This window comes from Echinops telfairi, unplaced genomic scaffold (genome assembly GCF_000313985.2).
Source record: "Echinops telfairi isolate 266 unplaced genomic scaffold, ASM31398v2 ScPeMD7_3;HRSCAF=10, whole genome shotgun sequence".
Taxonomy (NCBI): Eukaryota; Metazoa; Chordata; class Mammalia; order Afrosoricida; family Tenrecidae; genus Echinops; species Echinops telfairi.
The window spans coordinates 42,278,009-42,296,212 of NW_022103899.1; the positions used below are offsets into that span (position 1 = coordinate 42,278,009).

Genomic DNA, 18,204 nt, shown 5'->3' on the forward strand with positions numbered 1-18,204 from the left:
GCCCTAGTCTCACTCAGAACTGCTGGGAAGTTTGAACTACTGACCGTGTGGTTGGCGTCCCGCCACCAAGGTTCTTTAGTAATAATCACAGACTTAAAAAAAAATTGTAATGGTTTCTAAGGCGAGGTGCGGTCCTAAGGAGCCAATCCGTAATTAAACCCGTTTCTTCAGTGTGCGGTAGACTTAGCTTTACACTAAGCACCTGGTATACAGCTAAGCAAGATTGGAATTTGAGCTGCTGATTGTGACTCTAATTCCATTGAGAAATGTTAATTAAAATGTTTATAGATTGGTGAGAATGTTCCTCCCTTGTATTCCTCTGGTTTGAACTGCTGGAAAGTGGGTTGCTTTAGTGGAGCAGCTGTTTATGGCAGGTGGACTGAAAGCCACATTCCAAACAAAAACCTAAGTCATCAAGTCAATTCCACATCAGCTCCCTGGAAGGCAGAGGAAACTGCTCTTACGATGTTCTGAGACTATCACTCTTAGTGGAGTAGAAAGCCTCCTTTTCCCCACTTAAAGCAGTTGGTAGTTTAGAACTGCTGACTTAGTGGTTAAGAGCTCAATGTGTAGCCCCTTTGCCACCAGGGCTCCATCATACATCCATCATGCACTACTACCTCATAGAAATGAAAGCTTGCTGTGTTGCCTCGTATCCTTGTATTTTAGTTTTGATTCTTAAGGTTATCAAAGAGGAGTTTTATTGAGTCCATTCTTCTGCTTCCAGACAAGAAGTTCTATACGGTGAAACCCTTTGAAGCCATTTTTGGGATACTTGCTCTTGCCAAATGAGCTTTAGTCTTTGCATTAGGGTTTTCTGATTTAAAATAGATTCTTAAAAGAACATGTAAGTAAATGCATCAGCGCTTGTTGGACTCCATTAGGTTGGGCTTGAATCTAGCCCACAGGCTGGGTTCAGATCTGCTCCCTTGAGTTAATGCTAAAGTCAGAATGGTAACAGCGACTTGGAGCATACATCTCTTCTGGCAAAAAAGTGGTTTGTTTGTTTGTTTTTTATTTTAGAAAGTGTTCCGTTTTTAGAAAGCGTAGGGGCTATAGGAGAATTCTCCATAGGGAAAATTTGGACACCACATATATGCGCTTTATATACACCCACACATCACCTGTCCCCTGGATATCTGTCCCAAGTTTATGAGTGAGCTAAGCAGTGAACATATCTCTTCTGTGTCTTTCCCTATCCCTGTTACTAATGTTTTCTTAAACACTCTTGGGGTATTGTTTGTAGGCAGCTGTTGTGCTATGTATGGATGTGGGCTTTGCCATGAGTAACTCTTCTCCTGGTGAGGAGTCGCCATTTGAACAAGCCAAGAAGGTGATGACCATGTTCGTGCAGCGACAGGTAAGTTTCAGATCGGCGTTGAGCATTCTTTTACTGCATTTTGCCTCCACCTGCTAAAGCAAACTTCTGGCTTGCTGAACAGGACCAGCCTCAGTGTTTTGGGGAGCCTTGCTGACCAGGACCAGCCTCAGTGTTTTGGGGAGCCTTGCTGACCAGGACCAGCCTCAGTGTTTTGGGGAGCCTGGAGAGCTTTCTTACATACACCACAAACAAGTTGAGCTATCACTAAGAGTCTGATGTTTGTCCCTTCTCCTCTTCTGACTTGTCCACTGGGTATTGCAATTATTATTAGAAACTGTGCAATATACGTAAGATTTAAAAGTACTATCTCTGGAGGCAGTTTAACAGCGTTTGATTCCAAACTCCTAGCTACTTACCCTGAAAAGTCATTCAACTTTGTGCCTATTCTACTTATAATAAACTATGCCAACACTTCATGTCTTAAAATAACAGCTCTCTCTTTTTAATCCTTTCTAATAGTTCTGTGGGACAGCTGGGCTCAGCTGGCTGGTAGTTTTATCTGGACTTGTCAGACAGGTGTAGTTAGACAGTGGCTGGGCCTCAAGGCATCTGAAGATTCAACCAGGCTGGATGTCCAAGATGCCTCACTTGTGGCTGGTAGTAGATGCCTTTTGTCAGGGGTAAGCTCAGCTGGAGCCATCCACTGGAGATCACCTACATGTGGCCTCTCCTTGTGGTTTGAGATTCTTAGTAGGGTGACTGGTTCTGAGAGAAAGTGTCCCAAGAGCGAGTGTTTTATGAGACTTGATTGAATGACTTCCCGTGAGCCAGCTTTAGAAGTCTCACACAGTGCCCTGGCCTTCTGTTGTTCAGCTCAAAATCAAGGGGAGGGTATTGGAGACTGCTTTGGTTCTAAGGGCCATACAGGGAGAGAAGGAATAGATAGATGGTGGTCATCCTGGAGACTGGCTACTGCAGCGGTTCCCTTTCCCAGGTGTAAAATGAGAGAAGATTATAGGACCTATCAAATAGGGGGTTGAGGAATTAAAGAGTACTATATATAGCTACTATATAGCTACTATATACAAGACAGCTCTTCTCATCCCGTGGGCCGAGAGGCCCTCTGCTCTATGTTCTTGGTGCCTCTGACTCTGCTGTCACCGCCTCTCTCCTTGTAGGGAAGAGATGTGCTGTGCTGGTGACATTTCTTGGTGATCATGAGAGTCCCCTGTTCCTGTTTGAGTTGGCCCACTTTATACCCAGTGGAATGGCAAAACTAGCCCATCACCACCTTAGAGTCCCACCCACCTTAGCTGCATACAGTTACGACTGGGGATAGAAGAGCCCTAGCAAGTAATCTAGCTTCACCACACTTGGAGAATTTAAACTTTGGATAGTCATTCGAAATAGGCAATTTCCCCCCCCTAATTATTCATCATTAGCTTTTTCTTGAAAATTAGAATCTGATTTGGCTGGTCACCCAGACCAGTTACCACCCTCCCTCCTCTACTACCCCTACCCTAGCTTGTGCTGATGTGAAGAATGGAACCTGACGTCCCTGAAAAGTACCTTTAAAACCTCAGAATTGTTCTGGCCCCTCAGGTCTGTGTCCATGCCAGCCAGTGTGCTGGGCTTGACAATATTCTAAGGGACCCATTAGAGGAAGGCCTGGTTGTCTTGCCTTCAGATTGGGTGCGTGAAGGCTTCCGTTCTTTGGAACATCATTTTCTGTCTTGTCACCTTGTCTGCAGGTGTTTGCTGAGAGCAAGGATGAGATTGCTCTCGTGCTGTTTGGTACCGATGGCACCAAGAATGCCCTTGCTCGCGACGATCAGTATCAGAACATCACAGTGCACAGACACCTGATGCTACCAGACTTTGACTTGCTGGAGGACATCGAAAGTCAAATCCAACCAGGTTCTCAGCATGCTGATAGTATCCTTTTTCAGGCAGAGAAGACTCTTAAGAAATCACTTTTTGTTCTGGGGTGGGGGGTGGGTCATAATCCAATTTGGGGAGGCTCTCTCGATGTTTGTGGTTCTGAGGGTGTTGCAGGTGGGATGCCTGTCGGGATTGGATGTGAAGTTAATCAGGTGGGTGTCTGGTCTTTAGGACTTTCGCTTACTACTGATCAGGATATTGATCAATTAGGCATAGGGCATATACTCATTGATTATGTTTACAATAGTGATGGTTAGAAATGCTTAGAGCAGAGGAAAAATGCTTTTAGGAGATTATGCCATTGGAATTCTTCATTTCTAGAGAGGGGATGCTTTTGTGTCAAAAATTTAATTGATATACAAACTCTTGAGGTTTCAGATTTCTTCCACATATTGGTTAATTTTAAGGAGTCATTTCTCTGACTATTATGTAGTGCCATCTCTGACCACTGGGAGGCACTGCTTTGCAGGGAATGACTTGAAGATGCTACATTGTGGCTCATTTCATACTTAATACAACCCCCAAAAGTGGGTCTGTGATAATGTAAATGAAATTATAATATTTGGTTAAATGCATGGAATGTATTGGTTTTCTTAGTTCCACAAGGTGGCTTCAAAAAGTTCATGGGAACATTTTAGCATCTTTTAATGCTTTTTCCCCTGGTATGAATCAAGATGCACATATATAGATATGTGCTAATGAAATAAGTGTGGGCCCCCAGCACTTGGACAAGTCCTTTGCGTCATCACATTGTTCAGGGCCCATGATGTTCAGCCCTGTGGACTTCACTGGGAAAAAGGTTGCCTGTCCTTGCAATAAAGGGGCTGTGTGTTGCCATCTTCTGCCTTAACTAGCTGAGTTCTGGATGCCCTCGTTGTGTGCATGGATGTGATTCAACAAGAAACTGTGTAAGTGTTTTAACTGAAGGGACCCAGGCTTTTCTGCAGGCACTGAAGGGGTGAGGCAATCCGTGTCCTTATTCATTGTTAGCCAAGCAGCAGGTTTGTGTGGCTAAAGAAACAATTGACAGAATCCCATGGCTCAGTTCAGCCTGTTTCTTTAAAAGCTTAATTTGTAAAAGAAAGGACTATAGTTGGTGGGGATTTCTTTAGGTGAAATAATTGTTTGGCTTATTTCAAGTCTATTCCTATTTGACTTAAGCCAACTACCAGGGCTTTATTTTTAATAGCAGTGGCATGAACTAGATTTAATTGAAATTCATTGTGCTTTAACTCTGGCCAGCTTCCTATGCACCACTCATTTAATTGTACGTACATGCAGAAACATCCATTGCTGTTAGGAAAGCACCTAGCTAAAACCCAACAAAGCCACCACCACCACCACAACCCAAGCCTAAATCATCATCATTTCCCACACTTCAAAATGGTCCCTTGAGTTTCCGAGTGGAGCCAGCTCCGGGTGTTTGGACAGTGAGCTATGAGACTGACGTTAGGGCATGTAGGTAGAGCTCCGGGTTGACATTCTGCCATGGTGCCCAGAAATTTCACCCAAGATGTTCAAAGTAGGAGTTACAGCAGGGTTGGTTACCTGCTCAATAGAACAGAATAGCAACCAGCAAAAGTCGAAATGCAATAGTGTTTGTTACAGGTATCTATTGTATTTTACACAATGTATGTGTTAAATCTTTTTTGCAAACCACCCAGCCCTTTGGGTGTTAGTTTTCTATGCATGTTATGTATGGGTGTGCTATTTATGTGGGCACGTTATCTGTGGGGGAAAAGGTGGGGGTGGGTGGGGTTAGATTCCATCCTGAGCCCCTCTCTGCTCAGTGACAAAGTGGATTTGAATGTGTACAGTGTAATTCAGGGAATGGTGTCTTAATGTGATCCCTCTCTTTTTCAGAGGAAAGAAGTTTGAGAAGAGGCATATTGAAGTGTTCACTGACCTCAGCAGCCCGTTCAGCAAAGATCAGTTGGATGTCATAATTCATAACCTGAAGCAATCTGGCATCACGGTGCAGTTCTTGTAAGATCCTAAGAGTTCTGTATGTAGACACAGCCTGGGACAAGGGCATAATTGCAGTCAGTGGGATGCCTTTCTGCCCGAAGGTGGACACTCTCAGATGCCTGAACTCTGCAAACATTCACTGGCTACAGGGAGTGTGTGTGTGTGTGTGTGTGTGGGGGGGGGTACTGTTCTGAAGCTTGGTGATAAAGACATGAAAGGCAACAGAACACAGGGGAGCTAAGCTCAGTTTCTCACCATTTTGTTCACTGTCCTTGGGCTTAAAGAGCCAGGAATTCATAGAATCTTTGGAAGGACTTATTTCATCTCCTACCTACACAGACTTTACCTAGATGGTGACCAGATCAATAAATGAGAGCTTTTCTTAACCAGAGAACTCTAGTCCTACAGTGGAGTGGAGCGGAGAGACCTACATTTGGGATAGAGAGAATTTTCCTCTTGTATATTTTCATTTACATATATGTTCATGTTTGTTTTTGAATTTCTTTTCCCCAGAGAATAAAAATGTTATTACCATAGGAACTCAATATTTTAGAAACACACACACGTAAATGTCATTTGCTAAGCTTGCCATGGAGGCCATATCCGACCTTTGTTTACACCAGGAGAGGGAGACTCCAACTCCTCACCAACCCAAGGTCTGTGGCCACAAGGGAGAGGTCCGACAGGCCTCCGTCCTCCCTCCTTTACCATGATTCCACGCCAACCATTGCTCCCATAATGCTCAACTTCGCTGCTGGATCCAATGTCCTTCTCTGCTGGACTCAGTGGCATCCATTGCAGTCACCCCCCTGACCTCACAGTACTCACGATTTTAGGATCTCATTAGACAATTACCATGTTAACACAAGCCAGGATCAGAAAAAAATGAAGGATATAGTGTTTGTCAACAGCAGCATCTCTTCCTCAGGCAGCAGCCAAGTCTCTCTAGTCCTCAGTCTCTCAGCCCCTTGGCCTGTGCCTCCACCGGCCAGGAAGCCATCCCTGCCTCACAGCCCCCTCGTCTCACTGCTTCTCCCCTGCTCTCTCTCCTGGTCTTCTTGCCCCAGCTTCTGGTCTTGGTGAGGCATGGCTTCTGCTGCCTCTGCCACTTCAAGCAGAGGAGCATCTTGACCATGTTCCACTAGTGATGGTTCTTCCTTGATGGTCCTGGGATGCCTTCTCTGTTTGCTTCCCAGAGGACCCATCTAGCAGGGGAATGGCTTTGATGGAGGTGTGGCTTACACCTCCATGGTAACTTAGTTTACACCCTCCAGTAAGGTGGAGACTTGGAACACATCCCACCTTAATCCTGTCCTTGAGCCTAAGAGAACTCCCTCCACAATGAGACTAACCAGACTCACTGCCATCCAGTCAGTTACTCCGAGCGACCCTGTAGGGCAGAGTCCAACTGCCTTCCCTGCTTTCTGAGACTAAATCTGTCCAGGAGGAGAAAGCTGCATATTTCACCCATGGAGCGGCTGGTGGGTTGGAAACACTGACCTGGAGGTTATAGCTCAATGTCTAACCCAATTGGCGACCAGAGCTCCAGAACCAGAAACTTAGAGGCTAGAAATTACATAAGGCATTATGACGAGAAGGTTCATCTGAACTATATCTCGGTATATTTAGAAGTGAGGTGTTTAGATTTGGGATGGGAGGAGATGTCTATTTCAAAATGTGTTAGCGAGTCCCCTTCCCTGCAGCAAACTTGAATCTTGTCATCAGGCATTTACTTTCCTTCGCGTATACCCACCCTGACTGAAAGTTCTCTTTACAACATTAGTCCTTCCTGCTGCATTTGAAACCGGTTTCTTCTTGTCCTACTTTTGGTGAAATCAGAATGATGATAGAGGATGTTGAATTATTAAAGTCTTTTGGGGACACTCGTTTTTAAGTTGAAGGCTCTACCGAGAAGCCTCTATCTCAGAGGTTAGCCTCGGGCTCCTTCAGAACGCCTGCGCTGGGGATGAGAGGCCCTCTCTTGCATATATGCCCCTTTTAGGACTTCTCCTTTCTGTAGAACTGTAGAAACATTGTTCAGAATAACCCATCCAACTGAAACCTGTTAAGGACGGTACTTCAGAGAAATGAAGGACTTTTCAGAGAGACTTCTCTTACTGAGTGGAGGTTCCTCAGCACTGCAGACCCTCCGCTCAAGCTTCTGCTCCCTCTGTAATCTCCGATGCCTTCCCATGAGTGGAGCATGCTGCACTTCTGTCAGTGGTAGTTTAAAGGACTGCATTTTTTTTCAAGTGAGTATTGTAAAGTGCTCTGAAGAAGAAATCCTGCTCTTCCTTCGACTTGCTGTGTGCCCATTTGTAATTTGTTCCTGGATCCTGTCTGTCTTCCTGTGCAGCACACCTCCAGCATTCCGACCACTTGTTGGTCTCCTTTGTTGTAGGCAAACAATCTAAGGGATGCCAAATTGTTCTCGAAGTTCTAAAAATAATACTGGCAGTCCCACAAAGGGCTGTGTTCTCAGCGGGCTTGTTCCCTGGACATAGATCTTCATTTCACCTCTCAATGACTGAGAACGTGCATCTCTGTTCTGGATAGTGAAAGGAACTGCTGTTGTAACGTCTTTTCTCGGGATAGCGTACTGGCACTTTCCTTTTTCATGCCTGTCTGCTCTTCTTCCTGGTTCTTGCTGTGGAAACAGCCTGAATCTGAGGCAGTGTGCCACCCCCTGCTCTTTGGAGCTCGGTGTCTGGTGTGTGCTGCAGGAGATGGAAATGGGCCAGGCTCAGTACAAACCCCACCCAGTCTGGTTACCAGGAGTCAGCTCCCACTCAGCATGAGCCCACGTGTCCCAGAGCAGAACTGTGCACGGCAGTGGCTTCCCAGGACTAGAACTTCAGAAGGAGATCCCCCGGCCCTTCCTGCCAGGGCACCTCAGGGTGAACTTGAACTGCCCTCCCACCTCGGCAGTTAGCAGCTGAGCGTGTAGGATGCTTAGAAAAAATTTAAACAGAGGACCTTCTTAATAGCAAGTAAAGTAGTGGAGAAATCATATCCAGAAATGGAGAAATCGCCTTGCAGATGACAGTCCATGTAAAGGTGGCCAACCAGGGAATTTTGGTGTACTGAAATGAGTGCTGAATTCAGCCTGAAAGCTTTTCAGGGCAAAGTAGGGAAAGTGAGACATTTGAAAGAACCTTGCACACCCATCAGAGGACTGTGCTTTTATTGTCATGTAGCAGTCATGTGGCTTTGACAAGATGACTCCATCTCTGCAGAGAATTGCCATGTAAGTCCCTGTCCACCTGACATGCAAGGATTAAGTGAGCTGGTCTACCTGAACACATTTCTAAAGTGTCATATAGAATGTTACCATAATACATAGTTGGTTTTTAAAAAAATTGTAGTATTAATTATGGACTATTCCCATGACTGGTAATCTCAATTTAGTTCTAGTCTCATTTCAGCCACACACTGGAACGAGACACAAAAGGGAAACTAGGTTTTACCCCTTTCTAGCAATGAATTGATACCTGAATAGGCAGTCTGTATCCACAGCAATAAGAATCATTTGGGTTTAAGCATTTTGCACATGCTGAGTTACTGAATCGTTACGATGACCTTCAAGGATCTCAGATGGGTGTTTATTTCCTTGTCTGCTTAGACAACACTGTCTTCTTAGAGGCATTCTTTCCTGAAATCTAAACGTGCAGCTTACGTGAGGATGGTCATCTTGTAGAGCTCGCCCAAAGCCAGGTTAAACAGTGGTAGGACATCCGTCCTAAATTAGGCTAGTTAGGACCTGTTCGTGTGTGTAGCGATTTGAGAGTTAAGGGTGTGGTGTGTGGCAATTTGAAGGTTAAGGGTGCTGCCGCAGTGGAATTGGACAGGATCGAGCTTGAGTGCTCGGGGGCCATGTGGAGGAAGCTGGCCTGAGAGAATGAAGCAGCCTAACGACTAGTTAAGATGAGATGAGACAGACAGGTACCACCATAAGTATTGGCTAGGGTAGTCCAGTGCCATTTGCCCGCTAAGAAAGCTGAAGCTCATTGAGGTTGACTGGCAGGCCTCTTTTCACATAGTGACTGCTGCTGCTTTGACGTGAGAATGTGTCCCTGAAACTCAGCAGTTCTCAACCTGTGGGTCACGACCCCTTTGGGGGTTGAACGACTCTTTCACAGAGGTCGCCCGATTCATAACGGTAGCAAAATCACAGCTATGAAGTAGCAACGAAAACAAAGTGGAGAACCACTGCTCTAACTACTGCTAATCCTTTACTAATAGTTTGCCCTTCGTGGTGGAGAAGGAAGCTGGAACTGGGGACAGAGGAGACAGCAGCTTGAACTCGGAGCACAACAGACCCGCTTTTCCTCCAAAAGGCGTGACCGAGCAGCAAAAGGAAGGCATTAAGGTGGTGAAAAGGGTGATGCTGGCTTTAGAAGGTGAAGATGGACTGGATGAAATCTATTCCTTCAGGTAAGAGGCGAAAACGTGGTTCAGCACTTCTCAGTCGCTTTCGCGTCCATTTCTCTCTAGATCCAGACTCTCACTAATGTTCTCTGGCCACTCCTTTGATTGAGCAGTCAATACTTTGACGACTGTTAAAGAAATGCTGTGTCAGCCCTTCTCTCCTGTCTTCGAGACATTGGTGGGCTTGGAGGAACATGTCTGATTTTTTTCCCAGGACTTCTGTCAGTGAAGCTTGGGAATCTACAGGTACTCAAGGTCATTTCACAAAGCCAATTTAAAAGTTGCAGTCTAGGCATGCCTCCTTTTGCAGCACTTCGCCGATGTTGGCTTTTTATTTTTACCAGTTGAGGTCTGTGGTAAGTCTGTCCACTCCACTTTCAACAGCTGTGCTCCCTTTGTGTCTCGGTGCCACGTTTTGGTAGTTCTCACACGATTCCGCGTGCTCTCCTATTGCTGTTGTATACTTCGTAGACTGCAGAGTCATATAAACATAACTTTTTATGCACTGGAAACCAGAAAATGCTCGCGACCCAGTTCATTGCAATAGTCACTTTATTATCTGGCCTGAAAGCAAACCCACAATGTCCCCTAGGTCTGCCTGTGGGAGATTTCCTCGCTTATGACGAACTTGGGACACATTTCTTGCGCCCTTCCTTCTCAAATACCTATAAGAAAACATGCTTGATTTTTAAAAGTGATAATCATATTCTGGGGATCTAATATCCTCTTATCCTCTGGCTTAGGTTTTAGAGATCACAAATAATAAAAAAGTAGCTTGAAAAAAGCCTTTTGGTCATAGCCCGTCTTGGTCAAGTAAAGCAAGCAAAACCCACCCCCCCACCCCCGGAATGCAAAGAATTCCTAGCCTGCTTATTTCAGGTGGGCGTTGTAAAGGCAGAATTGGGTAGGAAATGTCAGCCTTGAAGTACCACGTAAATCTACAATGAGTTTTATTAAGTCTCCCAGTTAGAGACCATCCCCTTTCCAGGTTATCCCTGGCGAGGACGGCGCATGCGTTCGTTTTGAGCTTGCTGGAGAGCGTGTGCTGGGGACCTGCTTTGATGAAAGCTGCAGCACGGAGCAGGCAGTGACTGGTGTGGCTTCACATCTGGAGGGTGTTGTCCTTTGATGCTCGTGAGTCAGTCCAACTCACCAATAAATACACACAGTGCAGGTTTTGAAGTAAGATTTCAATGATTGGAACCTTTTTGAGGAGCTATCGTGGCATAGGGGGTTCTTCGTTGAACTGCTAACTACAAGGTTAGCAGTTCTAAACCACCAGCGGCTCTGTGGGAGAAGAGAGGCATTCTACTCCCATAGGGTCACTAGGAGTCAGAATTGGTTCGATGGCAGTGAGTGAGTGTTTGCTTTTTGGTTTGAGTATATATCTGCTCTAGTTTGTATTTTGGAAATGGCATTTTAATTTTATAAGGAGCTACCAAAGCAAGGACTGAATGAAAAATACTATAAAATGTTGCTTTTCAATACTGCAACAATGTGTCTCGAAGTTATTTCTCTTTCAAATTTGTATATGACTTAAGCTAATGTGAGGTTATATACCTTAAAAAACTTATTAACTGTGATATAACCATGTATTGACTGATAGGAAAAATTATAGGCCAATACAAATTACTATTAGAAGCTTGTTTCTTTCTATAGTATATCATACCCCAAACCCAACACACCACCATTGAGTTGTTGCTGGATTAGAGAGACCCTGTAGGACAGGGTGGAATTGCCCTGTGAGGTTCCGAGACTGCAATTGTTACAGAAGTAGGAAGGCCCCAGCTTTCTCCTGAGGAGTGACTGGTGGTTTCGAACTGTAGACCTAGCAGATCACAACCCACCATGTAACCTCTATGCCACTGGGGCTCCTATGGTATTCCATCAAAATAGCTAAATCAATAAGTATTGTCCTAGCAATTATAGCTCTGACGATGGACAAGAACTATCCTGCTCAGTATATTAGCCATTAGCTACAAGTCACTATTTAGATTAAATCTAATTAAAATGGAATAGATGAACAGTTTAGTCCCTTAGTTATATTAGCTACATTTCAAGGGCCCATGGCCACAGGTGGCTTAGAGCGTACCATATTGAACAGCATGGTTAGAAACAGAACACTTTTATTATTGCAGAAAATTAGGGTAACTGACTTGTGCTTGGGAAACTCAAATGCACTGTAGAACTGACCCAGCTGTTCTTGGACGTGACATGATGAACTCCCCCAGAAACAGCGCAGACCTCCTGGTGGCTTTAGACCTGACGGGTACTTGGGCTGGTCATGTATGAAATTGCAGACCTGGTTCAGGGCCAGCCTGTCTCCAGAAAATCAAAACCAATATACACTATGAACTTCGGGAGAATATCTGCTATTTGCTCAAATTATTTCTGGAAACGGAGAGCTCTTGAGGCCTCTGTGGATAACATCAGGCCATTCTCTTGTCCTCACTGTTGAACCCCTCTCGCTTTGTACCAAGGAGATAAACCACAGAGTCTAGCTGGCATGCTGTGAGTGTGTGTTGTCATTAACAGTTGCGCTCCTTATTTCAGTGAACATCACAAATTCTATCTTATCTACGCTAGTCTGGATTGTGCTTGATTAGAGCCCAGGTTTTTTTTTTTTCTTACCTTAAAAGACTTGGAGTTGATTAAATTTCAACATAGATAAGACCTAAAGATGCTGGATGCTGATTCAAATAAATGTCTACTTCTGTCTTGAAATCCTTCTTCCAATTAGAGCCTTTCCCCTTATCAGGAGCAAGAGCTAATAACCAAGTAGTTTCCCTTTCATCTAATAAGCCAAACCAAGTTCAGTCAAAGTCATTCATCTCAAACTGACCAGAAAATACAAAGTTAGGAGTAGTATTGCCCTTGTGTCTCTCAGTAAAGGGACCCCGGCAAGGCGGTTGCTCACTGTTCAAACCCACCAGCCATTCCAAGGAGAAAGAGGAGGCTTTCGACTCCTGTGCATATGTACTAGCCTTGCAGACCCTAGGCAGCTGGTTGTCTCTCTCTCTGCGTCAGAAACAGCTAGATGATGGCAGGTTTGCGTTTGTGGCACCTGTGGCTGAAGCACCTTGAGCCAGTTTCTTAACCAGTCACAAGCAGTTACCATGTGAGAGAAATCAGGAACAGTCACGCCACTTGAGCAGAATGGAAATTGGGCTTGGTTAACATGTTTCGTTCTAGCTAGACTATTAGTTCCTTGGGTGGAGCTCAAGTTAAAAAAAGAAAAAGAAAAAGATTTGATCATCTTCAGTTGATCAAATGAAGTAGCACTCTCTACATGGTGTTTACTTTGTTTTCCCCCCAGTATGAAGTCTTCTAAACTTACAGGTCCAGCAGCTCAGACTACGTGCCGCTCTCTGCCCGCCCTGAAGACAGCACTGTGGCTGCCGAGAGAGAAATCAGAGGAGAAAAAACTCAGGAATACACTTGATCTTAGCCAAAAGGCGGAGAAGCGATACAACTCAGGAATAGATAGGGGAACGTGATACCTTAGAGCACAATGATCAGAAGTCCCCTGAAATAAGCAGAACGTGCCGCCAGAGCCAGAGAGCCCTCAGACTGGTTAATTGGACCTTGCAACCACCGCGAAATCTGGAATTTCCTGCAAGAATGGAAATGCCTGCGACCTGAGGCCTACCTGGATGTGCGCAATAGATTCCAAGTGCTTTCAAAAGCAATTTTCAAGAAACTCAGGCTCATGGGCATAAAGAAGCAGTGGTGACAATGTCAAGACACGTGGACAGGTCAGCAGGATTGTACCGAACTCTTCAGAGGCCAACCCGGTACACCCTCTGTGGTCTCCTCATGGAGGTGCCCTCCGCAGCACCCAAACGGGAGGGGTCCATGGGGGGTCTTCCTTGCACAGACTGGACCAACATCTCACGTGCTGTGGATGCTGCAGGCCGTACCGTGCCCTGTTCAGGATCCTCAAGAGTCTGGATGGGGCCTGTGGAACTTGAGTCCTCCATGGTCATCTTCACTCCCCTGCCCTGTGTTTGTCCCAGAAGTCCCCGTATCCCAGCCACTGCTCTACCTCTGACTGCTTCAAGTTCTTGTGAAAGCAGTGGTATAGTGGAGGTGCCCTGGTGGCTTAGTTGTTAGTTCAAAAGCAACAGCTCTTTTGCAGGAGAACAATGAGGCTTTCTGCTCCTAAAATGTTTGTGTCAGAAACCCAAAAGGGCAATTCTGCCCTGTCCTATAGGGTCACCGAGCCATTATTGACTCAGTGGCAGCTGGTATAGAACACCGCATGCGTATAAAACAGTTTTGCTTCTAAGGAGCATTCTGGGTCTACTTGTTCCAAGACAAATTTGTTCATTCTTCTGGCACTTTGTGGTGTATTTAATACTCTTTGCCAACACTATAATTCAAAAACATCAATTTCTTGGTCTTTTTAATTCACTGTCCAGCTTTCACATGCATATGAGACCATTGAAGATAGCGTGGCTCAGGCCAAGAACCCCTTTGTCCTCACAAATATATTAGACCTTTTACCTAAGAGAGTTGGTGTGAACTAGTGAATTGTAGAGTTTTGAGCAGCGATGTCATAGGTTGGTACCTATCCTTGGATGTCCCGCAGCAGGAGTTCATATCCTCAGGTCTGTTTGTCAGGGAGTTGGTGAACCTTTTGTGTTAAGAGTAAACTCATTTATGAATGTGCTTTCATTGTATTCTTTTTAAAAAAATCATTTTATTGGGGGCTCGTGCACCTCTTATCACAATCCATTATCATTTGATTCAGGCATGTTTGTACATATGTTGCCCTGTCAGGGTAGCCAGCCCCTAACGAGTCATTACAGGACTGGTAGGCGCAATTGTACAGCAATAATAAGTAAAGATTATAGTAAAGACAGAGAATATGAAAGATAAATGAGAGATTGAAATAATGGAGTCAGACACATTTAATGGTAGCATGCGCACCTCAGCTCCTCTTGGTGGTACAGGGCAGGAGAGAGAGAGCAGGAGGGAGATTTATTGCTAACTAAGGCTTATCTATCTTTTGGGGACGTGCAAGCCCCCTAATTACAGGTAAAGACATACATCACAGGAAAGGATTGTACTATAGGTAATACACTAATGAGAAAGAGACCATCTAGGGGTATACATGTAATAGGAAGGAGAGGTGTTGGGGGCACACATGTGACAAGGTGGGCGGATTCTAGATTCAGGATGGCAGCCTAAGTTTGGATGTCACTGAGCAGGTTTGACCTGTTCTCTGGCTCTCCATGGAAACATCAGTAGGGTGTGAACCCCACCTACCATGGACCAGACTGATGCTGAAAGCCTTCAGGGAGAAGTAATCTATTGTCCTTAACAGCAGGGAGTGGGCTCCACCTGTGGTGGGACCAGACAGTAGTCTGAAGGCTGAATGCATCTGACCTCCCACCATGTGATGGCAAATAGCCTCTAATGTTTGGCATATCTTTGGGGGAGACAAAGCTGGGGAAAAGTCTTTTTATATTCCACATTGCCCTTATTCTTTTCTAGACATTTACTTTCTATTGAGCCCTTGGTGTCAGCTTTCTCCTCCTCCCCCACCCTCATAACCCCCTGATAGATAATACATTGGTATTATTTTCATCTCTCACACCCACCTCTGTCTCCCTTCCCCCATGTTTTCTGTTGTTCTTCCCCCTGTAGAGGGGTGTATGGTTAATGTGTCAATCATTGCGATCGGTTCCCCCTTTCTCCCTTCCTCTCCTCCTCTTCCCCCTACCCTTCTGGTATCACTATTCCCACTCCTGTTCCTGGATTCTGTGTGTCGTGAGCTCCCATCCCTTTCTATACCTGTGTACATGTTCTGTTCTAGTTTGAATTGGGAAGCAGCACTGGGGTCCTGGTAGTGGGGGGTGAGGAAGCTTTAAGGAACCAGAGGAACATAATGTGTTTCATCAGTGCTTTACTGCACTGTGGTGACTCATCCCCTATCTGTGGGAGCTTGTTCCACTATCTACAGGTGGGTTTTGGATCTCTGCTCCAGCCCCCCTCGTTCTCAACAATACGTTTTTGTTTGTTATGTGTCTGCTGATGCCTATTACCCAGTCCTATAACTCCTCATGATCGCACCTGCGGTGTCCTTCTTTCATGTGGACTTGTTGCTTCACTGCTGAATGGTGGCTTGTGTAACTTCAAGCCTTTAAGATCCCAGATGCTATATTTCTTCATAGCCAGTCACCACCCACCCTCTTCACCACATTTGCTTATGCACCCGTTTTGTCTTCAGCGATTGTGGTGGGGTGGGGTGGGTGTGTTGAACATCTCAGACTGCGGATTGAACATAGTGTTTTTGTATTGAGGGAGGGTGTGAGCAGAGGCCCAAAGTCCATCCCCTAACTCAGTGTAGTGCCATGTAAATAAATGTACTTGGGCCAAGAGTGTCTTTTGGGCTGACAGAAGTGTGAAAAGCCACCAGCTGAGTAGAAAGTAAAGCTTGAGTAGGGGAAGATAGAGATGTTTGTTTGCACCTGACAGTAAAGTTATCCAACCCCTTCTCCCCCTCTGCCGGCTCCTGTAGTCTGGTTCTCTCTCAACTTGTGGTTGTCATTTGCCTGCTGTCCCCATGTTCCCCTGTGATCAGCAGCAGCTCAGTAGTTCTAGAACATACCTGCATCGTCCGGCGCAGTTCGCATTTTAAAACTGTTGCTCTTCCTGTTTGTTTGTTTTTATTAAAGTGAGAGCCTGAAACAACTATGTGTCTTTAAGAAAACTGAGCGACATTCCATGCCCTGGCCTTGCCAGCTGACTATTGGTTCTAATTTATCCATAAGGATCGTGGCTTATAAATCGGTAAGTGGTATACACATTCTTTTTTTTTGTTTTACTCGTTTTATTAGGGGCTCATACAACTCATCACAATCCATACATACATCAATTGTGTAAAGCACATTGGTACATTCATTGCCCTCATCATTCTCAAAACATCTCCCCTCCCTCCCCACTCCCCCTCCCTCGTGAGCCCTTGATAATTTATAACTTGTTATTTTGTCATATCTTGCCCTGTCCGACGTCTCCCTTCACCCACTTTTCTGTTGTCCGTCCCCCAGGGAGATAGAGGGAGAGTGGGTTGGAAAGAGGGAACCGATTACAAGGTATACACATTCTTAAAGTGATTTGATGACAAACAAACATGCGTATAAGTGAATGGCAGCACAGGTGTGGATGACTGGGGACTGCAAGTACTGCCTCCCTAACTGTTCCCCTGGAATCTCAGTGTAGCTTCCTTTGTAAAAGGCACTCCTGTAGGAGGTGCCCTGGTGGTGTAGTGGTCAAGCACTCACCCGCCCTGCACATGGGGAAGCACGTGCCAGTCTGCGTCCATAAAGACTGGCAGCTTAGAACACCCGAGAGGAAGTTCTGCCCTGCTCTGCTCCGCTCCGCAGGGTCGCTCTGGCCGGAAGTGACTCACTGGCAGCAATGGCTAAAGAGGGGACCCCAGGGAAGAAAGTTTAAGAATTGTTTAGAATAGCGTGTGAGTCCCGCTTCTTCTCTTTCACTCTGTAATGAATTAATGATCATGAGTTTGGCACTTTAAGAAAAAAATTATTTAAGAAACAGTTTGAAATGCAATAAATCATGTTCTTGAAGTAGCATAGCAGAAATATAGATATATACCAGTTTAAAAGTTCAGCATTTTCAAGACTCAGCCCCACCCAATTTCATTATTGAAGATTTGGTAGCATTATATATGAAATATCATAAAATGGTAAGTTGCTATCAAGAAATTATATTTTGTAATAGGTGTATATTTGAACATACCATATATACTCATGTATAAACCGAGTTTTCCAGCACATTTTAAATGCAGTTTTTGTGGTAAAATTAGGTGCCTCGGCAGATTATTGGGTCGGCTTATACTCGAGTATATATGGTACTAGGACACTTTCAAAACCAAGGTGCTTTCGGTGATTATTTGGTGAAGTTCCAGTCTGATTTAGAGCTTGATCCATGCCTCCACACGTGCCCCCTTACCTATTTTCCCTTTTAAGGGTTTAAAATAAATATATAAAAACATTTTTAAATGCAGAGTAATGTTTTAGACATGCTCTTACATGAGGAAAATGGAATTCCAAGAAAATGGAACTTTTCCACGAACTTTTTGATATGCAGACACACACACATACACACACACACATACACACGTGTGTACATATATGTGCATATCCATATTCTTTGGATAGATTCAAGGACTTATTTCCAAAACTCGTACATCATCCATGACAACCTTGGAAGTAGTTTTCTTATTTGTTCAACTTTCATGAAGACCTTGAATCGTAAGCCTCGGAGTAAGGAGGCAATCTCTATCCTTTTTCTGGCTTCTTGTTCAAATTTCCATATAGATTTAGGATTACTGATAGATAATTTCTCCCCTCTTTTTAAATTGGAAAACTGTTAAAAATGTATCATATCTAATGTCTGTCTCTTTTGTATAGGAAGTTCTTTTTTTTAACATTTTATTAGGGGCTCATACAACTGTTATCCCAATCCATACACACATCAATTGTGTAAAGCGCATTTGTACAGCGTTTCTCAAAACA

General features: G+C 44.6%; 1 protein-coding gene across 1 annotated transcript in view; it reads left to right on the forward strand.

Moving 5' to 3' along the window:
* The window catches only part of XRCC5 (X-ray repair cross complementing 5), a 91,684-nt gene that overhangs the window by 668 nt on the left and 72,812 nt on the right, over nt 1–18,204 (forward strand). The window contains exons 2-7 of the mRNA XM_045296868.1: nt 1,247–1,360; nt 3,073–3,256; nt 4,122–4,170; nt 5,126–5,248; nt 9,473–9,664; nt 16,342–16,456. Coding sequence (XP_045152803.1) covers nt 1,247–1,360; nt 3,073–3,256; nt 4,122–4,170; nt 5,126–5,248; nt 9,473–9,664; nt 16,342–16,456 — 777 coding nt within the window. The remainder of the gene's footprint in view (nt 1–1,246; nt 1,361–3,072; nt 3,257–4,121; nt 4,171–5,125; nt 5,249–9,472; nt 9,665–16,341; nt 16,457–18,204) is intronic.